Source organism: Rhinatrema bivittatum, chromosome 17 (assembly GCF_901001135.1).
Source record: "Rhinatrema bivittatum chromosome 17, aRhiBiv1.1, whole genome shotgun sequence".
In the NCBI taxonomy this organism is placed as follows: domain Eukaryota; kingdom Metazoa; phylum Chordata; class Amphibia; order Gymnophiona; family Rhinatrematidae; genus Rhinatrema; species Rhinatrema bivittatum.
The window spans coordinates 7,719,630-7,743,441 of record NC_042631.1 but is presented as its reverse complement, the minus strand read 5'-3'; the positions used below and the strand labels follow the sequence as shown (position 1 = coordinate 7,743,441).

The window sequence follows — 23,812 nt, the reverse complement described above, 5'->3', positions numbered from 1 at the left end:
TGCAGTATTACAATTTCCTTATCATTCCATTCTTAAATAATAAAGTTCAAGGTACTTCCCTTCCAAAGGTAACAGAGTGCAGTTCATGGAGGGTACTTCCCTTCCGATGGTGACAGAGTACAGTTCGACGTGATCACGTTTCGCGTCCAAAGCTGCCTCAGGAACTTCTCTGGCTGTATAATCATTTCTCCATTGTTGGATGGGATGTTCTCAGTGTCATTTTAATTCCTTCTAAAAAGACAAAACGTCATCACAACCGTTTTCTTGGGATTGTACTTGCTTGCATTACTCTTAGAACGTACTTACAGAGCCGCGAATGTGTTCATTAAACACTGTCTTCCCACATGGCTTGCATCGAGAGATCGAATAGGCTCAGTGTGTGTGAAAGCTGGTCCTTGATTCAAGATAAACTAATTCAGCTAGATTTGAATACAATCATGTGCTTTAAACCCTTTTACAACAAAACTCATGCGCGCAACAAGTGAAATCATGGTGATTAAATCAAGCTAATTTTACTGCAACCATGAATAATCAATCTAATTCAAACAGAACGCATGCACTTAAAAGTAGAACTGTGGAGATTGCCCCAGTGTGAGGCATCTCCCGCACCGCGATGACGCAATGAACACGTTCGCGGCTCTGTAAGTACGTTCTAAGAGTAATGCAAGCAAGTACAATCCCAAGAAAACAGTTGTGATGACGTTTTTGTCTTTTTAGAAGGAATTAAAATGACACTGAGGACATCCCATCCAACAATGGAGAAATGATTATACAGCCAGAGAAGTTCCCGAGGCAGCTTTGGACGCGAAACGTGATCACGTCGAACTGTACTCTGTCACCATCGGAAGAGAAGTACCCTCCATGAACTGCGCTCTGTTACCTTTGGAAGGGAAGTACCTTGAACTTTATTATTTAAGAATGGAATGATAAGGAAATTGTAATACTGCATGGTATTTTATCAAAATGAAAAATTGCTTGAAAAAAGAAGGAAGAAAAAATATAAAAACAAAAACAGAACTTTTAACACCGGTGAATTAAAGACGATCCCACAAGTGGCTTAAACAAAGAGCAGAGATGCCCAAAAAAGACCGCGGGATGTTATGAAGGTCTATAAATCACTTGCATAAGCAAAGGAAATTTTAAGTAATGGGATTTGGTTTCAAAAACGTTTCTTTGATTTTCTGAAACATTTGAAAGTAACGGTTAGTTGACGTAGAGTATACAATTATTTTTCAAAGAATAGAAAATATCATAATGCCCCCGCAGCATAAACATTGTGGCATTTCTGGTCCCCTCGTTTCGAAGCGAAACTAGAAAAGGTAGAGAGAAGGGCAACCAAAATGTTAAAGGGGATGGAACGGCTCCCCTGTGATGGGGCTGCTCAGCCTGGAGAGCAGGCGATAGAGGTTTATTAAATCCTGAGTGGGGTGCAGAACATAAATGAGGGACGTTATTTGTCATCTTATAAAGCTAAAAAGGAGGCGGCAGGATTAGACGTTTGCAATTTCGGGTAATAATGGAAATCCCACTTAATCAGTGATTTACCAGTGAGAGAACAGAAGAGTGCAGGGGGTCTAGGACTATAAACTTGATATACAAGGATGTGGGGGGTTAGCAGCCTCCAGGGATGATAAAATAAAAGATTGGTACCTAATGCATTTGCATGGACAATTTAGCGTATGACAGTAACCGGCTTGCAGTTGATAAATCTGGTGTATGTGAATAAAGGAGGTTTTTACCCCTGCTGATATGTGGATTTCCACTGTGAGATGCTGCTTGAGCTATACCTGTTGACGTCCCACAGATTCTGTATTTCTGATAGGAAGGGTAAAGTTTATTAATGACCTTGTTGGCTTAATCAAAGGAGTTTGGACTTGGAGGGGTTTTGCTTGACTTTGCTTAAGCCGTAGGGACACTGCTGAGAGACGGTCATTGAGCTTAGCGACTGCTGTAGTTGGTCAGTTTCTCTTTGGATGCTGCTCCTCCAAGAATCTCCTGTATGGCTTGGCCTAGCCAGCATATCCCTCTCTCCAGCGGGGAAACTCCCGCTGGGCTCTGTGTTGTCGCTGACCTTACTGCTATTACTACTCCTATAGTTGGCAAGCTGCACAGGGCGTCTAAGGGAGGGTCATACCTCCTGTAGTAATGTGCTCAGTAGGTGCCTGGTAACCCACTTTGACATAGAAACATGATGGCAGAAAAAGACCGTATGCCCATGCATCCCATTAATTTAGCATTATAATTCTCATCACTTCCTTAGAGATTCCCTGTATTTAATGCTTCCTTGAATTCAGATACTGTGTTTGTCTCCACTAAGATGCCGATCCATGCATCCCCCACCCTCTCTGTAAAGGAATATTTCCCAGGATTGCTGCTGAGTCTACCTCCTTTCACCTCCTGTGCATGGAAGCCATTGAGATATTTGAATGTCACTATCTTGCCTTTCCTCGGCGGATGAGTCCTCAGCTTGGGGTTGAAAGAAGCATGAAACACTGGGGGGGGGGGGGGTTCTGGACCGTTTCCCCTCTCAGAGCCCCCGGTAATAGATCCCTGAGCATTAGTGCTTCCTGTGACCGGATGATAGTGTTCAGAGCACCCACCTGATTCGAAGATGTTTCGGCAGGGGAGAGGCGCGTCTTCCTATAGTGCTAGAACCGTATTCAGCATGCACCCGGCATCCTGCTCCACCCTCTGTAGGCACTATTAGATTATTTCTTTTCCATCTTTGCCCCTTCTTAGAGAACCCCACGTTTGCCAGTCATTCAGGCCTATGTCATCTCCCATCTCGAGAACTGCAACTCTCTACATCAGAATCTCCAAAGAACCTGCCTGGTGCCTGGAACTCGTTCAAAACACTACGGCTCGAATGCTGCTTAGTGCTAAAAGGTCCGATGGGGTCACATCCATTTTACAATCCCCACACTGGCTACAGATAATTCACTGAAGAAAGTTGGTTTGTTTTTTTAAAATTTTGGTTCTGGCCTTTAAAGCCTAAAACAGCTGTGCCCTCCTGCACCTGAATCGCTGCCTTCCTGCTCCATATAGCTAATGGTGCCACCACCGGCAGCTCACCTGTATCCAAGCCCATTCTCAGGTGCAGCTCCCTGCCTCTCCTCAGGAAACTACTGAAAAGGAGGCGCTTTGAAGCTGCCTTCCCGCACCAAGACGCAACAAGATTTGCTTCTTTGACAGATGTGATTCTGAACCCCAGATCTGCTCAAATGAGCGTAAAAGTGCTCACCCAAATTTTCAGTTTTGGTTCATTCGTCATTGTGCTAGTATTTAACTTAACGTTCTCTCAGATTGGTACCACGATGAAAACGGTTTTGGGTAAATGTGCTTCTGTGTCTAGAAACCCGACGCCCTGACCACTGGTGCTGGAATTCCTGTGTCGGACAAGTTGAACGCTTTCACCGTGGGGCCCCGAGGTCCTCTTCTGGTCCAGGATGTGGTCTTCACTGATGAAATGGCTCATTTTGATCGTGAGAGGATCCCCGAGAGAGTTGTGCATGCCAAGGGGGCAGGTAGGATACCCTGCTGGTCTGTGATGTTCACTGTTTTCAAGTCCTTTTGTGACAGACCAGTCTTCTGCATGATGCGCTGTAGAGTTCTTTGCATAAGTAACGTTAAAATTTTCCTTTGTAAGATAACCCGTCTTTTACTTGTATTTCTATTACTTTCTTAACAGCTTTGATAACTTATTTGAGTCCCAGTATTCAAAGATATCCGGATATATGCTGCCGAATATAACAGGATAAGTTCTATCCAGATAACTTTACTTTAGATAACTTAACAGGATAGGTTGCTCCACCTCGATCCACCCATTGCTCGCCCTCAAGACGTCCAGCTGTCTACTTTGCCAGATAAATACTTAAATCCAAGTAGCATTTGATGTATAACCTGATGTGTATGTGCGTGATCTCTGGGCTCGTCTGAATGTTAAAGCGGCATTACCATATGGTCCTTGAAGTCTTGCTCCTTACCTGTTTACTTGGCTCTTCTTCTTATTCCTGGGTGTTCCTTCCTTTTATTTCTTGTTTGCAAACCTTTTGTACCCACATTGATGATCATACAGTGTTTAGAAAACAAAAATCCTTCCCTGAGCTGGCTTGCTTGTTATTAGTGTTAACTATATTAAAGATCAGAAGGTGAAATCAAGATGTAATATAGCTGGATCTGTTGGTGAACGTAAACAAATCTTTGACTATACCAACACACATCCGTGTTTAGTGAATTTAGACGCTAACTCGGCAAAACCAATAAATTTATCGCATCATGACCATCATACTAGGAGTCCTCTTGTGGGACTTCTCATTTAAATGACCGATGATTAAGAATAAGGCCGAGTCTTAATAGCGCAAGCTCTCACGGTGATGCCTAGTGTGATGGTCATGATGCGATAAATGTATTGGTTTTGCCGCGTTAGCGTCTAAATTCACTAAACATGGATGTGTGTTGGTATAGTCAAAGATTTGCTTGTTATTAGTGCCACACTCATGCTGTGTATGGGATTCTGATGAGGACTGGCACAGCTCTGCCCAGATTTACTGAAGTTAGCACTGGCGGGAGGCCCGGATATTAAATATGTAGCGCACCTCAATGAGTAGCTCATTCCAGAAGGGAATAAAAATGAGGGAATCTTAATTATTTTTGTTCATTTGTTAGATGAATGATCTGAAAACATCTTTTTGCTAATTTTGCTATTTTAACACTGCATTTTTTTAAATTTTTTTAGTGACTTGAAGCAGCTTTGTAAAATTTGTATGGGAATGCTGTCAGAAGTCTTACTTCAGGGCTCCTTCCTGAAGTGACACGAATTAACACGAGAAGGCAGTTTTTGGAGGCTTTGATCACTAAAAAAAAAAAAAAAAATTGGCCATGTTGAAAAGTGTGAGCAAATGGATACTGTGTGTGTATGTGAGTGTGCGAGCGCCAGGGTCCAGGGAAACTCATGACCCTGCTGAGCCTGGATGGCTTCAGATGGGAGCTTATCCCCTGAAACAGAGAATCTTTATAAAAAAAAAATAATAATTTGATTTGCTGGTATACAGCACACCAACAATTTGACCAGCTTTCAAATTTGTATTTTAAAAGTGCCCTCTTTGTATTTTGCTGTGCACAATTATCTTTTAACCAAGACTGCAGTTTTAAGTACTTGGCATCCGATTTTGCACACAATAAAAATATAATTGATTTTTTTTTCTTTTCTTTCAGGAGCTTTTGGTTATTTTGAAGTGACCCACGACATCACAAAATACACAAAAGCTAAAGTGTTTGAGCACATCGGGAAGAGAACTCCAATTGCTGTCAGGTTCTCCACTGTAGGTGAGGTTACTTTGCAGTTCTCGGTGTTCGCGTCGGTTTTCCTATTACTGAATTTCCATTTTTGAGTAATATTGTAATCTCAGCAGTAGTCTAGCTTTAAGGTGTCACGCACCAAGGGGGCGTCATTGGTGTCTCCTGCATCTAAGAAACCGAATTTCTCTACGTGAGAAGTTTTCAGCAAATTCATGTAGAATTTATTTAATACATTCATTGTAGAGTTTAAGCTCTGTTTATACTAATAATTTCTCCGCTATCTCTAGCCTTTCCTTCCTTCCAGCAGTCTATGCCTCCAAGTTTAATTTCCCTGTTAAATGTAACTTTGCTCTTTCACGTTCAACCTTTTGTTTTGGTTACTGTTCTTGGTTCAGTTCCCCTATTCGATGTGAACCGACCTGATATGGTCTCTACCATGAAGGTCGGTATAGAAAAGTGTTAAATAAATAAAATAAATAAATAAATCCAGAATGCCAGGCAAAAACAGGAGTAGGCTAGTGCATAAAGCAGTGGGCTGTGAACCAAGGTTCAAATCCCGCTGCCACTGCTTGTGACCTTGGGCAAGTCACTTTACCCTCTGTTGCCTGAGGCGCAAACTTAGATTGGGGGCAGAGGAATAACTGCAGTTCCTGCTTTGTAGCTCCAAAAAGTGGAATATAAATAAATATATATATTGTCAGCTTTGACTCCAGCCAGCTTCAAGCTCTCGGATTTAGTTGCATTAGGAGGATTATATATATATATAAATATATAGAGAGAGATAAAACTGATTAGCTGTTTCTTTCTTGCAGCTGGAGAATCTGGCTCAGCCGACACAGTCCGTGACCCCCGAGGGTTTGCAGTGAAAATGTACACAGAGGAGGGCAACTGGGACCTTACTGGAAACAACACCCCCATCTTCTTTATTAGAGACCCCCTTTTGGTCAGTTGGAGAACATGAAAACGATTAAGAGTGCATGTTTGCTGCTTCTGTTAAACAGTGCCCAGAGTGAGATCAGGTGGCTCCAAACGCAGTCTAAAGAAATAATTAGTCAGGACTTAATTATGCAGCACTCTTAAGAAGTAGGAAAGCGATGCATCAAACAGCAGATCTGGGCTTTTGTTTTATCACACAGTTTTAATTTCACGGACCTTTTGCTTTGTCTAAATGTAATGGAAAGGCCTCCAGCCTCTGTTCCATGTACAGGGTAGGAATATTGATCATTTTATTCCGAGCAGCCCATAACTTCCAGCTGCTGCGCTGCTCATATGTTGCAGGACTTTTCCTGCAATGGTTCAACACAATCCACGTTCCTTTCTGCTAATTAAATCATGTTGTGAAAAATCACATTATATTTCTTTGTGGCCTTTCTTCAGTGCTAGATTTTGTTTTCCCAAACAGGCTGTTCTTTGCTTAAATTAAAAGCATTTCACTTTTGAAGATGAGGAGAACCAGTTTATAGTGGAGGAAAATGTCTTAAGTTTTAATTCCTGTATAGCTATGTACAGGGGAAGCAGATTTAATCTTTTCAGCTGAAAAAAAGTGCTCAGCACACTTCGTAGCGTTCATTGCAGCCTTCTCTGAAAAAGCAGTGAACGCCTTTCCAGGATATTCATTTAGTGTCGTCTCCATGCTGCAGACTCCCCAGGAACTTCAGGCACGTGCCGCGCTAGATAGTAGAGTGAGGCCTTAGCCCAATGGTGACATAAATGTGCAGTGTTGGTCGCAGGCGCAATATTAGCGAGAATTCCTGACTCATAACCTGCAGCCTGGTGCTCACCTGCCTGTCCCTGGCCTTCCTTCCTAGTTCCCCTCCTTCATTCACACCCAGAAGAGGAACCCTCAGACTCACCTAAAGGATCCAGACATGATGTGGGACTTCTGGACCCTTCGCCCTGAATGCCTGCACCAGGTTGGTGTGTTTTTTCTTATTTTATATTTTGTAATGTGTAAGCGAACCGGATTCTTGTCAGAGAAACTATTTAAAAATAAAAAAAGCAGAAGTATTAAATTTGTTTAAATTAAAATAAGCTGGTGCTTAAGGTATTTTAAACACTTTAAAACACTTATTTCGCTTCAAAACAGACAGACCGAAAGAACAGCAACATTAAGGGACTTTTACTGAGCCACTTCATGAGTTTAAATAAAAGTGTTCTCTTCTCCTAAGAACCCAGTGCAGGCATCCGACCAGTACAAGGAAAAGTCTGGTTATTGCATGAACAGCCGAGTGGATTCAAAGAAGCAGAATTGTTTTTTCAAACCAAAGATGTGGCCAAGCTATTTCTTACAAAAAAAAAAAGTCAGCAACAGTATATTAGGGCAAAAGCAAAAAATACATTTAGGAACAGGGCCAAGGATCAGCCAGCTTTCTGCCATCCGATCTGTGCTGCCTTTCTTGGCTCAACAACAATGTCTTTTCTTAGCTTAGAATATGGTGGAACTCTCACAGGACATGGGTGGGGGTAAAGTTTAGAAAAAATGCTTAGGTCACTAAATTAGATGCCAACATTTGGCAAGATTTTCAGCTTAACTCCGTGCCTAAAGCTTTGGCTCGTCATGCATTTTTCTAGATGTACGATCCTAAGTTAGGTGCTGGTTCTGAAAATCAGTGCTAAGTGCCTTTCCTGGTTGTCCCTGCTCTGACTCCACTCTTGTTGCCACTCACGTTTGTCTCCTAAATTTAGGATACTTGTGAAAACATTTGGTGCTCAGCTCTACTCTGTTTTCAAAAGGGACGGATTTAGCTGCCAAATTCCTGAAGTTGGGCTGTAAACCCGTTGAAGATCGATCCCTCAGTAAATAAAATATTGATTTATATTCAGTGAAACTGACCAATGTGGAGTACGATAAAACATTCACAATTTTGACAGAATAATTTCACAAAGCATCAAACATTTATAACAATGAAATCAACTTCAGCATTAAAAACAAATGCTTGTTTCGAGACGTTTACATTTTAAGAAAATAGTCTAAAATTAAATTGTTGTGAAATCCAGTTGTCATCTTTTATTTATAAAGGCAAGAAAAATGTTTGTATAATGTAGAGTGGGCTCAGGTTGGAGTAGAAGAGAAACCAATGCGCCGAGGCATTAGGCAATGCTGAAATTGTGGTGAGTGTGTGACAGGCAGATACCAGGTTTCTGTGGAAGGTGGACCTAGGCTCCAGCTAACCTGACAGAAATGAGAGGACATGTTAAAACTCCCAGGGTACATCCCTTCTTTCAGGCCTACCCTGGCCTCAACGTATCTTCCTTCACCATCCTGCATCTTTTGGTGGGTGGAGATATTTGGTTTTTATTCTTGCTTAACACTGAAAATTGTTTTCAGTTTTGCCTGCTGAGCTGAGCACTAAAAGTTGGCAGTTTTTCCAATTAAGCATCTTGTCGTGCAGCACAAAAAAATAGTAGTTATCACTTTTTTTCCATGGAAGTTTCCTGGGCTACAGAGCATTTTGCTGAATGCAAATGTTTAAAGGTGGTAGTAACTTTTTTTTATTTGTTTCATTTTGTTTGGGTTTTTTAAGGTTTCCTTCTTATTTAGCGATCGTGGGATTCCCAATGGACATCGCCACATGAACGGTTATGGATCCCACACTTTCAAGCTGGTGAATGCTAAAGGAGAGGCCATTTACTGCAAATTCCACTATAAGGTACTGATTGCAAGTTGGTCAGATTGAAATATAGTGCTTTTTTTTTTTTTGTCAACATTGGAATAATCCGTTACTAATCGTTAATCCTCAAAGTTGCATCCTGGAAATTCCGCATTCTAATTGAGAAGGAAGATATCGCCCCTAAACTAACTGGCGGAAGTGAAACCAGTTTTAAAAGTTTATTAATACTTTGGTCGGTCTTGACTTTAACCACTGGAGATTCTGTTAAGTTTAGGGCTTTTTGGTTTAGTGATCTTTACGCTGATCATTCGTGTGCTGAGCATACCTAGACTGCTTAATGAATAGCAGGAGAAATAGAAAAGTGCTAAGCATTGTTCAGGCTTGCTAACTTACTATGCACAAGGCTGGCGCTCGTCTAGGATGCCAAACCTAGGGAAAGTGGCAAAGCCTCACCAGTTGCTGGCAGAGCCCGTCCTGCTGGCAGCAGGAAGGCCTGGGGGGGGCCACTAGTGGAGCTCATCCCCCACCAGTGGTGGAAGGCGAGAGGGGCCCGGAGCTGCCGGGGGAGCTTCTCGTGCTCATGGTTGGAAGGAGGGGGTCTGATGGGGGAGGGGGAGAAGAGTAGACAGGATGCAGGCACTGTGGGGAAAAAGCAAAATGACTGGGACGATGTTGATATGGAGATGAGAGAGGAGAATACTGTGGAAGGGGGAGAGAGGCTCCTGGGTTCTGTAGACAGAGGGTGAAGGAAGAGATAGAGGGAAGGGTGCTGTGCCAGAGTGAGGTTTGCCTAGAATATCTAATACCCTTGTATGTTTTTATTAGATATGTTAGGATTTAAAGTTGCAGAATTATCTTCTGTTGAAGGTTCCTGTAGATTGCTTGATGAGCAAAGGTTCAGCTGAATTACTGTCAAAAGCACACACTTGAGTAAAAATATATCCTTGCCCCTCTTATGAATGCTAGCACAGTGTGATTTTTTTATTTTTTAGACTGATGAATTTAGCTATACTGGTAGAGTGCTGCGCCATGAAGCACAGTATTAATACAGAACAAGGCTTCCCAGACCCTTTCTGGGATTACACAGCCAGTCAAGTTTGCAGAATAACCACCGTGTAAAGCTGCATGTACTGGCTTTCCAACGTGTGCATATTTATCTCTTGCATATTCATTGTGGGCATCCTGGAAACCTAACTGGCTCTGGGATTCCCAGAACAGCTTATAGAAGGGGATTGTGTGAGAGAAAATGATGTTCAAGAGGTCAGACGCCCTCTGAACACAACTTAACATGCTTGCAATGTATGCACTACTGACATGTTTTTAACTACCTTAACCAAAAATTTATCATAACATCCCTGGAGTATTTCCAATAACTTGGTGTATACAAGTGGACCTTTGCGAGTCTCCATTAAATAGTTTTACAGATGCTTAAGTACCTGTCTGCTGCTCTTAGTGTGTACTTTTATGTTTCTAGACCAACCAAGGCATCAAAAACCTGTCTGTGGAAGAAGCGAGCAAGTTGGTACTCACTGATCCTGATTACGGAATCCGTGACCTCTATGAAGCTATTGCCAAGGGAAACTTTCCATCTTGGTCATTCTACATCCAGGTCATGACCTTTGAACAAGCAGAGAAATTTCCATTTAACCCATTTGATTTAACAAAAGTAAGTTGGTGTGATCTTTGATAGCACTTAAATCTCGAGTGAAATGAGTATTTGTATTTGTAAGGAGGTGGTGGAGCAGTATGGATCTACTGATAGCAAATCCAGGTTGCCAGCGACCTAGATCTTGTGCAGCTTTATCTTACGGATTCTATTGGAATGGAAAGCTGCTTATCCGGTGCTCTACCTGTTGGATGGAGATATAGATATATATATATATATATATATATATATACCTTCTCAATCCACTAAAATTACTAGTTCCTGCTTACAAATCACTTGTGTGTCTGTTATTAAAATGTTTTCTTTAGAAGAACATTTATTTCAAAGCCTCACCTGCCCCCCTCACTTTTCTGGACATGTCTCTTTTTTTTGTAGACATAGTTGGGAGGGTGGGGGTTTGGTTTTTTTTCTTTTGTCTGTTCCATAGCGTTTCTTTTCAGATGGATCTGCTGTGTAATCTTAGCCAGGGGGTGTGTGTTTGTATTCCAGATTTGGCCTCATAAGGATTATCCTCTCATCCCTGTGGGTAAATTGGTTTTAAACAGAAACCCAGTCAATTATTTTGCGGAGGTGGAGCAATTGGCTTTTGATCCAAGTAACATGCCGCCAGGCATCGAACCAAGTCCTGACAAGATGCTGCAGGTAAGTCAGGAGGCCAGGCCTGAAGTCCATCCCCTGAATTTCCCACTAGCTTTGACATCAGTTACGTTTCCGAAGGGCAATAGACAAGAATATCTTTTTAAATAGACATTGCCAAATGCTGAATTCTGACATTTACCAGTTTCTTTGCCGCTAAGTAGTCCAATAGCCTTTGCTTTTCACTCCTATGACATCTTGAATTAATAGAAAGATTCATTTACCACAAATGTTGAGGCTTCCACCGTAGCAGTTTGCTCCCAGAGAGGGGTCCTCCATACCCTCCTTAGTTTAATCGCCTTCATACCCCACGGTTAGCCTTGACCCTTAAAACCCCACCGACCTTCCAAGCTTTCTTTAATTTTTACCTCGCACGTAATCCACAACAGAAGTAAAGTTACGTGGCAGAGGGCCTGTAAGTATTTATTTATGCACATATCTCCGGTTCACTCGCGAAACGCCCATGCCTCATGCCTTTATGAAAACTTTCGAGATGTGCTCACTGCGGGACATACGTGGGTACCTTGGAGGTTTTAAAAATCCGCTCGGCGCACACGAGGGCTTTTAAAATTCACCTCTTGAGTGTACAGAGTCAAAATCTAGTGCTATACTCACTCTGAGGACAATAACTGCTACCTTATGGTTATTTCCTGTAAATGTTGAAGTTTTCTTCCGGATGCTTTGTTTTAAAACATTTCTAGCCTGCCCATCTAAAATTCTAGGTGGGTAACAGTTTAACACACATCTAATCAACATGAAGTCTCCTCACTGACAACATAAATGAATAAGAACAAAGCATACGAAAAATTAATTAATAAAACTAGCAGTTAAATAAAAAATACTGCCAATCTGTTACTTGGTCGGATAAGTCTTAAACAATTAACCCTTGAATGGCTGTAGGATTAAGAATCCCTTAATCGTAATCCTGAAGGTCTTTCTACATCCTTCAGAGTGAAGATCCACTCTCTCTAGTTTCACACGGCTGTAAATGCTTAAATGATGGATACATTTGAATACTCTCCAGCTTTCTCCATATATAAGATATGTTTTGCTTTTCCTAGAAGTTGGAGCTGTACTGTAAGAAATAGGAGCACCTCAGTTCCTGCTGTGCTTACTTCACTGTGGCTCCTTAGACTGTGCAAGTGGTTGGGAGGTGAAAAATACCATTTTTAAGGGAAAATGTTTGGGTTGGGGTTTGTTTGTTTTTTTCAGTTTAAATTTGTCCGTGGATGCATAGAGGATCATTTTAAGTCTTTGGTTATATATAAATATTAACATTTTGTCCCCATAAATGTTCAGAAGATAATATTCTGATTATTAACAAAAAAACAAAATCTGTTTTTTCAGGGCCGTCTTTTCTCCTATCCGGATACTCATAGACACCGCCTTGGGGCTAATTATCTGCAGATCCCTGTAAACTGCCCCTACAAAACACGAGTCGCCAACTATCAGAGGGATGGACCCATGTGCATCTTTGACAACCAAGGTAACACAAAAGTAATTATAAAAGGAACTATGTACCGCACACCTGCTGGTGGATGAAAGGGGTTATGAATCCAGCAGGCAAGACTAATAACCAGTTAGACTTGCAGCATTAAAGACGCATATGTTAAACTTTAACCACAGGCTTTACATGGCTGGTTGTGTCAGCCACATTCTTTTACTGATAACATCACTTTTTTAAAAATATATTTTAAATACTGTTTTCTGAACTTATGTTTTTTTGGTGCTTTTCAATCTGCTTGTGGACCGATTCTGGTTCAAAGATCGAATGAAGGCCCACCATCATCCTAGAGTTTAAAACATTAAGTCCGGACAAGAGAATCTTAAAAAGCTTACTATAGAGGCAAAACTAAAAAAAAAAACCAAAACAAAAAAACTGTTAAAGTACAGTCATACAAAAAGCCTACAAGATAGTCGTTTGGACCACTAGATGACCAAGAAGGGTAAAAGGGATGGTCATGGAGGAAAAGGCCATAGAAAAACTAAATTCTTTGCTCTGGTTTTTAGTGAGGAGGATGTTTGGGAGATGCACGTGCCAGAAGCGTTCTTTGAAGAGAGTGGTTCAGAGGGACTGAAGCAAATCATTATGTAAATGGAAGTTGTTGCTCTTGAGTTTTGTCAGTTTTCCCTATTACAAATTGCCAGGACCAGATAGTAATCTATAATCTTCAGAACTCGGGGGCGAATACTATCATTAAAAATAGCCACAGTCCCTGAATACCTGAAGGTGGGTGCTGCAATGCCAATTTATAAAAGAGGTGCCAAAGGTGACCCAGGGAACTGTAGACTGGCGATAATGATGTCCGTGCTGTGCGAAATGGTAGAAGAAAATGAAAACGTGGCTAGATAGGGCCTAATGGGAAAGAGCCAACATAGATTTGTCAAAGAGAAGTCTCTTCTTGCTGTTATTTTATTCCTGCAATATTAAAAGTGCTATTTCTGGTGATTTGATTTAAGGTGGAGCTCCAAATTATTACCCAAACAGCTTCAGTGCTCCTGAGAATCAGCCTTTGGTTAAGGAGCACAGCTTTAAGTGTTCAGCCGATGTGGCCCGTTACAGAAGTGAAGATGAAGATAACGTCACGCAGGTAACGGGGAGAGAGGGGCCGGCAGCACAACCTGTGCCACTTGCATTAGTGGTTTGGCAGGTGCACGGATTCTTCCTCCTTCTGCAAGGATCCTGATGGGTTCAGTGTCCTGAGAACGTCTCGCTCAGCCCCCTTCCTTTTGCTTAATCGAAAACACAGTGGGGAAGGGGAACTGTAGGAGAGCTTTAGCTGGGTGCAGGAAATCGTGGCTCCAGCAGAAACGTGCGCAGTCCTAGAACAAGGTGCCTTCATCAAAAATGCGTTTTAACTTAGTGCGATTGGGAGTATAGGCATAACCGTATTTACCACCTTGATCTGTATTTTATAGAAGATTAAAAAAAAAAAAAAAAAAAATTGTTGCTATCCCAAAGGTCTATGTGCAAGGCGCTCCTGGAGGGAGGAGCTGTTTATATATAGAATTGCTTGTTGGCTGAGTGCGTTAACTTGCTGAAAAACTGCTTATCATGAGGGTCATTAGCGTGCTAAACATACAGCATTTCTAATATAATTTCAGTAATACAGGTTTGTGTAAAGCTTGTTGGATAATGTTGACTGAGTGTACAGGAAAATGTTTTTTTCCTTTTTTTAAAAGAAGTAAAGTTTAAGTTCTGCATGTTCGGGCTGCGCGGGGATTGGAAAACGAGCTGAAACTTGCTGATCGTGTTGCGCTTGTGACCAATTACTGCAGGTGCGGGCCTTCTACACCAAAGTGCTGAAGGAGGAGGAACGCAAGAGGCTGTGTGAGAACATTGCCGGCCACCTTAAAGATGCTCAGCTCTTCATCCAGAAGAGAGCCGTGAGTGACAGTAACGCATACCACTGGCTTTCTCATGCCATCACTCTCCGTGTCTGCCCCACTAACTTGTGTTTCGTGTCCTGTCTCTTGGGACCCCGTGTGCGGACCCTAATTGTATTCCGGGTACGGTGCCACGGTGCCTAGATTCTTGGTTTCTCAAAGATGCATTTTTGGCACATGGCTGGGCTACGAAGGTTTTGCATCTGTGTGCATCTGTATAACTTTTGGGGGACAGTAAGAGTTCCTGAGCCTGGCAGTGTGGTGAGAGCCTCAGCCTGAGGCTTGCTGGAGTTTGATCAGTCAGCCATTCAGATTTTTAATTTGATTTAAATTCTGCTTTTGTGTGACTGGTCAGCCATTTCAAAGCAGATTCCGTTCATGTTCTTATGTTATGTGTTTCTAATCCAATAGTTGCCACCGAATTGAGGGGAATGTTTTTTTTGTGTAAGTATTAAGGAAGCTCTCCCAGGGTTTAGCCTTGGAACCATGCTTTTAATCAGGCCTTGCTTTCATTGTCCTTCCCTCTCGCTGCTTTCAGGTGAAAATCTTCACCGACGTTCACCCTGACTATGGTGCTTCTGTCCAGGCTTTGCTGGACAAACACAATTCTGCAGCTGGAAAAAAGGTAATTTTAAAGCGCAGCTCTGCGTAGTTTAATTTTTGACCGACCTGAGACTTTTATTCCTGTTAAGTTAGGGACTCTTAGAACTAAACAGCCGCTGAACGTAGGCGCACGTTTCGCCACTGCTACTGAGCCGCGTAAGTCCCGTGCATCTGGCTACGCAGCGCTGAACGTGCTTTGAATTTTGGGCCCACTAAATTTAGCCAATGGTGTTTGTTTCCACTTCTGAACAAGCAGAACTCGACAGTAGCATTTCAGTAAAAGGCTAATATTCATTTTATCTGCCGCAAAGCAGTTTGCAGCTTATCTTTCAGTTTGCTGTGCTTGGGGTACGGGTGAGTGACTTAGTAAATGACAGCGGATGACCCAAGTGGTCCATCCAGTCTGCCCAGCAAGGCGTTTTGGGGCTGTAGCCACTGCTCCTTGCAGATTATCTCCCCCCTCCCCCCCCCCCCTTGGTGTCTTCTGTTAAGAATTAGGGGGAGCCATTTGTTTACAAAAAATAGGAATATCATCAGTATTTCCTATTTCAATGCACTTTGTGGGTCTAAAAATGAGGGAAAAAAAACACAATTTCAGCAATATTTATATAAAAAAAAGCCTGAGAACCCACCTCTAAGCCTTCCCCCTTTATTAAACTATTCAGCCCTGACCAGCTCACACTCCTCCTCCCCCCACCCCCGGACCCAGAAAAATGTCCCTGGTGTCTAGTGGGGGCTCGGGAATGATCTCCTGGCCCGGCAGCTGTCGTTATTCAAAATGGCGTCAGCCAGCCCTGCGCCCCTGTCATATGGCACTGGTAGTCCCTGTCACATGATAGGGCAAAGGGCAGCCAACGCCAATCTGAATAATGGCAGCCAGCAGGTCATTCCCAGGCCCTCATTAGACCAGCAGGGACACTTTTGTGGGTCCGGGGGGGGGGGGGGGGCTCATGAGGGTGGGCCCAGCCGGTCAGGGTTGAATAGTTTAATAAAGGGGAAGGTTTGAGGTGAGTTCTCATAGCGTTTAATCTTATTTTAAACACAAAATGAAATAAAATCCTACAATACGACCCACACCTGAAACAGTAGAAAAATTGACTTTTTTTTTTTTTTTGCTACCCCCCCTATTAAGAATTCTCCCTTTTCTTGTATCTGTTTCATGCTGTGGGGCGATTATTCCTTCAGTGTCTTCTGCTTTTTTTTTTTTTTTTTTCAATTGGAGAATGCTTTCAGCTTAGAACTTTGTCGCAAAAGGCAAAATGTGTTAATGGCAAAGCTAATGTTCTGTCTGATTGGAAGAAAGCCATGCCCCCTATTCTGGCTGCTACTTGCATTAAGAGGATGAGGACTCTAGTACATACAGCTAAATAGTCCCTTTTTCTTCCTGCTTTAACATTATTATGTCAAGGCTTTATGTTTGATTTTGTAACCTGCCCAGGACTGTAGAGAGCATGGATGTAAGTTTGGGCTGCCTATGGGAAGTGGTCTAGAGATTGATTAAGTTAAAGTCCAGTTCTGGCTTCCCAAACGTCCACTTTTAGTAGATGAAATGACAATCTGCCGGAAGAGTTAATGTCGCAGACCGAGACTGATAAAGATAGTTTAGAGGATGGAAAGTGAAGGAGCAGGAGGAAGCTTTGTTACAGGGCATCCTCATTGTGTACATGGGGAAATGGGGACTCTGTGTGGCTCCTTACACAGATATAAAAAAACCCTAATCTGGTGGTATCTTGTTTTCCTTTAAGGATGCAGTCAGAACCTTCATGCCACATGCAACTCACCTGGGCGCAAAGGAAAACTCTAACCTCTAATTTTTTGCCTTCAAAACCAAATCCATCCAGGGACGTCAGCCTTAACGAAGAAGCCGTAAAAGACACTAATGGATACTTTGAGTTTGTCTAATTACTTCTGATAGCAAGTGTGCACCAAGTAATTCAAGATAACCAAGTGGATACCGATGCTCTCAAATGTCAATGCTGCTCAGATTTAGAATGATCTTGTAATTTTTCTTGAGAAATTACTAAGCTTACGGCACCAAGATTTTTCCTGCATAATTATTGTCCAAGCTCAGTTCTGCAGGTGATTCAACTAAGATAACCATGCCGTTTTTGAATTTGGATAAGAAAAGCTAATTATTTCAGACTTCCCAAACGGAGGTCTGTGACCCTAGAGAGAATTATAGATGGAGAAGTGCTCAGAGCTTCACTGGACAGAGCAGTGCATGATATAATACAAGCCCCTAGGAAGCTGGGAAAGATCCAAGATAGGAAGTACAAAAAGTAGAATTTTTTTACTGTATTCTCTACAGAATAAACGTCTTGCCATTTCTGTGTATTTGCTGAAGAGCAAACTTGCATGGTTTTTGGTTATCTCTATGCAAACTAAAATTCTGTACCTCTGCTGTGAGACTGGGTTTGTATAATCTATAAGAGCATATATCTCTCAGAGCTGTCTCCCAGCCAGCTCCTAACTGTGCCACTCACTTGTTTTGGTTTTTTTCTAATAGAAAAGGGGTAGGTAGAATGTTAGACTTGTGATCATCACTTTTTCCCCATTGTTTAACATTTTACAATAAAGGCCATCTGTAACTAACCAAAAAAGTCTTCCAGAATTCTGTGGCTGCGTGGTGATTGCGATTCTGAACTTTGTGGGAAGCGGAGGATTTTATCAGAATGAATGTTTGCGTGTCGCTGCTGGATTGCTGCTATTGCACAGCAGGTTCCCTGGGTGCTAGTCCATCACTAATTCCTTTAAAAGAAGATGAAAAGCCTAGGGTGAAAAAATAATGGCCTATATAATCAGAATATTTCTTACAAGATTATTCTTGTATGGAAGACATTATCTGTCAGAATCACAGGCCAGGCTCTTTTCTGCTTACTTTCTCCACTCTCCATGTTTTTTTTACATGGCTGTGATCCTCTCACCTACTAAGAGGGCACGTCAGCCCTTCCAGTGTCTGCAAACCACAGCTTTTAGGCAGGCTGCAGTTCTATTGAAGCATCCTTTAAAAGCCATCACAGAACATCTTCATCGTTTTGAATTAGTAACTCTTCAGCACTATATACTAAAAGATTTTGCTAAAACTGGAGTTAAATTAGTCTTGAAACCAGAGACAAACGAACTATACTCCCTGGTCTTTTTTTTTTTTCCTTGTACATTTGAGATGGGAGCAGAGTCTGCTTTTAGGGTGTGTAATCTGTATGGTGGCACTAGAGAGTGCTATTGATCTCCCAAAGTAACTAGAAGTAGAGCCAGTGGGACCAGTGCTGCTCTCCTCCTCTGCTGATGGTTCTGCCCTCTTGCACTGAACTGCCTGAGAGAGATGCTGGTAGCAGGAGGTGGTTGGAAGGCTCTACTCGCCTGTCACCAGGCCGTTAGGAAGGAGGGAATGGAAAACGAAGGTCATGGTCATAGGTGAGAGAGAGGGACAGTCGGCTATAGATATTCAAACCGCGCTCCACTCCCCCGACAATGGAAGGGGAGGAGGTGCACCATTTCCTTTGTTCACGCAGGGTGCTGCTAGTGCTAAAGCCGGTCCTGGATGGGCCTGATCCAGGGCCAGGTTCTGTAACGGTTAAATTTTGTGTGCCAGATTTCTTCAATGCAACCTGCCAAACAGGATCCTGTTGTTCCCTCACTTTAGCCAAATGCACTGCAGTCTCCAAAACATGATGCTGCACGCCAAAGCAGAACTGGCTGGGAAACTCACGTCCTAGGGATAGCTGGTATCAACTTTCTATAATCCGATCTTGAGTTTCATTCCTCTTACGACTACTTGGAGGAAACTGAAAGAACAATGGGAAAGTGGAATTAGGCAAGATCATAACTAGAGCCCGGTGGGAATCAAAAAAGAGAGAGCTAATTCAGGCCACAGTAATGGATGATATTGGACTCAGGAGGCACCTTGTAAACTGGGGTTAAAGTGAACCTGGGTTTAAAGTGGATCCCTTCTATGCATACTGACTGCAAAAAAATGGAGACAGTACAAGTAAATCTCTGTCACGCGAATTCACTGTGGGCATCCTGAGAATCGGACTGGACTGCTAACAAGTGGGTATCAATGTGTGCCCGTATGGCGAGCTGGCGTCCATTCATACCCACTACGTATTGCACACTACTTTCATTTCTTTGGATGCAATTCCAATCCACAATTGTATTAATCCCCCTTGGATCCACCGTATTAAGCAGATATATCCATTGTGATTCTTTTCTCAAATATGCATTGACATTTCCTCCTCGAGGATGCTTCCTACCTTCCTCACCTATACAGCAAAGCAATTTGTTCCAAAGTAGGATTCTCCTTAACACAATGATTCGTCAAAGGTGCAATTAATTTCTGTAACTGAAGACGCCTTCTATGCTCAATCTTGTCCGTAACGCTCTACTCATCTCCCCAATATACATAGGGCATGTAATCATATAGATAACTGATGTAGAACAATTGGAAAATTCTTTTAAATCATATTTTTGATTCTTTGATCGATTCACAAAAAAGTTTACTTGAACATTTAAGCTCACACACAGAACAGTGTCCACATTTAAAATGTCCTCGCACTGTTCTTGAAAATGGAGACAATTCTCCATTTTCAACAATTGACAAAGCAGAAGGAGACATACTTTTACATTTTGATTATGAGTACATGCTATTCTCACTTCGCTATCTCGAAATTGTTGACTAAGTCTGTATAACAGACCAATGCTGCTTTATAATCTTATTAATCTGTGATGATAAAGGTGAATACCTCGTTACACATGTAAACACTAGGGATGTGAATCGTTTTAGGACGATTAAAATTATCGTCCGATAATTTTAATATCGTCTTAAACCGTTATGGAACACAATACAATACAGATTCTAACGATTTATCGTTATAAATCGTTAGAATCGTGAGCCGGCACACTAAAACCCCCTAAAACCCACCCCCGACCCTTTAAATTAAATCCCCCACCCTCCCGAACCCCCCCCCAATAACTTAAATAACCTGCGGGTCCAGCGGCGGTCCGGAACGGCAGCGGTCCGGAACGGGCTCCTGCTCCTGAATCTTGTCGTCTTCAGCTGGCGCCATTTTCCAAAATGGCGCCGAAAAATGGCGGCGGCCATAGACGAAAAAGATTGGACGGCAGGAGGTCCTTCCGGACCCCCGCTGGACTTTTGGCAAGTCTCGTGGGGGTCAGGAGGCCCCCCACAAGCTGGCCAAAAGTTCCTGGAGGTCCAGCGGGGGTCAGGGAGCGATTTCCCGCCGCGAATCGTTTTCGTACGGAAAATGGCGCCGGCAGGAGATCGACTGCAGGAGGTCGTTCAGCGAGGGTTCCGGCGCCTCGCTGAACGACCTCCTGCAGTCGATCTCCTGCCGGCGCCATTTTCCGTACGAAAACGATTCGCGGCGGGAAATCGCTCCCTGACCCCCGCTGGACCTCCAGGAACTTTTGGCCAGCTTGTGGGGGGCCTCCTGACCCCCACGAGACTTGCCAAAAGTCCAGCGGGGGTCCGGAAGGACCTCCTGCCGTCCAATCTTTTTCGTCTATGGCCGCCGCCATTTTTCGGCGCCATTTTGGAAAATGGCGCCGGCTGAAGACGACAAGATTCAGGAGCAGGAGCCCGTTCCGGACCGCTGCCGTTCCGGACCGCCGCTGGACCCGCAGGTTATTTAAGTTATTTGGGGGGGGTTCGGGAGGGTGGGGGATTTAATTTAAAGGGTCGGGGGTGGGTTTTAGGGGGTTTTAATGTGCCGGTTTTTCGATTTTTCGATTTTTAACGATTTTTAACGATTTTTCACGATATTTTACCCCCCCAAACGGCAACAATACGATTCCCTCCCCCTCCCAGCCGAAATCGATCGTTAAGACGATCGAGGACACGATTCACATCCCTAGTAAACACGTTTCAACCTCTTTCACGTTCCCCCATCAATAATTGTGGAACAGTCTGTATAACAGATCAATGCCACATTATAATCTTATTAATCTCTGATGATAAAAGGTGAATACTTCATTACACACGTAAACATTTTGTTTCCCCCTCTCAATTTCTCCATCCATAACAAATCTCTTAATATAGTTAGCTCTTTTAGCAAAAAGAATTGGGAGTAATTTTGTATCTAGGGGGTTGCTTGTATGAAAATAGCATATAAAAGAGCTAAATATATGAATAGAGATTTTCATGATAGTGAAATAAGAACATAAGATAGGATACTGGGCTTGATGGACCCTTGGTCTGATCCAGTATGGCATGTTTCCAACAGTGGCCAATCCAAGTCACAAGTACCTGGCAAGTACCCAAACATTAGATAGATCTCAAGCTACCATTGCTTATTTACCGTCATAGCAATTTATGAATTTATCCTCTAGGAACTTATCAAAACCTTTTATAAACCCGGTTACACTAACTGCTGTAACCATATCCTATGGCAATGAATGCCAGAGCTTAACTATGCCCTAAGTGAAAAAGAATTCTCTTCGATTTTTAAAAGTTACTTGTTAACTTCATGGAGTGCCCCCTGCTCCTTCTATTATCTGAGAGTAAATAACTGATTTATATTAACTTGTTCAAGTTCTTTCATAATTTTGTAGACTTCTTTCATATCCCCACTCAGTCGCCTCTTCTCCAAGCTGAACACTCCTAACTTCTTTAGCTTTTCCTCATAAGGCAGCCGTTTCATGCCCCTTATCATTTTGATCGCCCTTCTGTGCACGTCCTCCAGTGCAGCTATATCCTTTTTGAGATGCGGTGACCAGAAGTGCACACAGTATTCAAGTTGCGGTTTGTCAATGGTTGTCTACACTTTGAAGAACAACAGTCGGGCTGATACAGTAAAAATCATGGGAGAGCGGGCGAGTGCCCGCTCTCCTCTCTACACGATTCAGTAAATTAATTTATTTAAATTAGGGCCTGCGGTAAAAAGAGGCGCTAGGGACACTAGCGCATCCCTAGCGCCTCTTTTTGGACAGGAGCGGAGGCTGTCAGCGAGTTTGACAGCCGACGCTCAATTTTGCCGGGTTTGGAAACCGGATGCCAGCAAAACTGAGCGTCTGGTTTTCAATCCGCGAGCCGTGGGCCCATTTAAAAATTTATTTTTTTTTTTACTTTTGGGATCTCCAACTTAATATCGCCATGATATTAAGTCAGAGGGTGCACAGAAAAGCAGTTTTTACTGCTTTTCTGTGCACTTCCCCGGCGCTGGCATAAATTAGCGCCTACCTTTTGGGTAGGCGCTAATTTCTTAAAGTAAAATGTGCGGCTTGGCTGTACATTTTACTTACTGTATCGCGCGGGAATGACTAATAGGGCCATCAACATGCATTTGCATGTTGCGGGCGCTATTAGTCTTGGGGGGGGGGTTAGGCGCATGTTTTCGACGTGCTATTACCCCTTACTGAATAAGGGGTAAAGCTAGCACGTCAAAATGCGGGTTAACTGTGCACTCCTTCGGAGCCCTTGTGATCGTATGTATATTGGGGAAACGAGTAGAGCGTTATGGACGAGATTCAGCATAGGTGTCTGCAGTTACAGAAATTAGTTGTGCCTATGGTGAATCATACTTTTGAACAATTGCTTTGCCACGTAATTGAGGTAGTTAGGAAACATCCTCGAGGAGGAAATGTCAATGCATATTTATTGAGAAAAGAATCACAATGGATATATCTGCTTAATACAGTAGAACCGAGGGGGATGAATACAAATGTGAATTGGAATTGTATCCAATGAAATGAAAGTAGCGTGCAATACGTAGATGATGGCTGGAAGATTGTGATGCAAAATGATTGGTTCAATAGTGAACCCGTGGTGTTTAAAATCAAAGAGAAGTGTTTGAGTAGGTAGACCGCCTAAGAATATAGAAATCATCATGTTAAAAAGTAAATGCACTTAGGGCTGTTTGTACATTTTTTAAATATTATTCTCGCCATGAGAAAGTAATCTATGTTCATAGATTTAAACCCTGAAGCAGCTGATTACCCAACAGCCAAGTGAATTGGTTTCCAGAAAAACTTAAGCAATAAACTAAGTATTATTGCTTGGCTGTTCTATTGAACAACAAAATAGAAAAAGCATTTATAAGTGAATTGCAACATTGGAAGAGTGTGCTCGACTTTAATTTTTGATATTAAAATAGAAAGTAAATTTGAATATTGTGACAATTAAAAAAAAAATTGAAAATTGTTAAAAGTAGGAAGGGGGAAGTCTGCAGACAAATAATTAAAACACATGAGCAGGAATCTGTGAGAGAATTTTGTCTCGATTGAGTTTAAAAAAACAAACTGTACTGAGATCTGCTCCTAATTATTGTGGTTAGGACACAACTGAACCACCCATGAATAAGCAAAAGCAGGAACAGTCCTGAAACACATAAGCTGATTTATGGGAAGTGGTGATCTGGGAATAGGCCCTTTTGTAACCTTCCTCCTCCCCTTTCCTTTCTGAGGTTTTGCAGTTGTTCCTGTGTAACTTTTCATGCCCCACTGGCACCAGCTAACAAGCACTTTATATCTTAATTTATTTTTCATTTTCTTGCATTTGCTGTCTAAGCTTTTTCAGTATTACAAACATGGCCATCAAAATATTTACCTTTTTTTCTTTCTTTCACTATCTGTAAGGTGCATGAGCTTCCTGTCA

General features: G+C 42.3%; 1 protein-coding gene across 2 annotated transcripts in view; it reads left to right on the top strand.

The window, feature by feature from the left end:
- Positions 1-17,801, top strand: part of LOC115079434 (catalase-like) — a 29,303-nt gene extending 11,502 nt beyond the window's left edge. For both annotated transcript variants that reach the window (XM_029583031.1, XM_029583029.1), the window contains exons 2-13: positions 3,353-3,524; positions 5,215-5,325; positions 6,111-6,241; positions 7,107-7,211; positions 8,823-8,948; positions 10,384-10,575; positions 11,065-11,217; positions 12,559-12,697; positions 13,672-13,802; positions 14,491-14,598; positions 15,137-15,223; positions 16,947-17,801. In XM_029583031.1, coding sequence (XP_029438891.1) covers positions 3,353-3,524; positions 5,215-5,325; positions 6,111-6,241; positions 7,107-7,211; positions 8,823-8,948; positions 10,384-10,575; positions 11,065-11,217; positions 12,559-12,697; positions 13,672-13,802; positions 14,491-14,598; positions 15,137-15,223; positions 16,947-17,012 — 1,521 coding nt within the window. In that variant the 3' untranslated portion in view covers positions 17,013-17,801. The remainder of the gene's footprint in view (positions 1-3,352; positions 3,525-5,214; positions 5,326-6,110; positions 6,242-7,106; positions 7,212-8,822; positions 8,949-10,383; positions 10,576-11,064; positions 11,218-12,558; positions 12,698-13,671; positions 13,803-14,490; positions 14,599-15,136; positions 15,224-16,946) is intronic.
- The last annotated feature ends 6,011 nt before the right edge of the window (positions 17,802-23,812 follow it).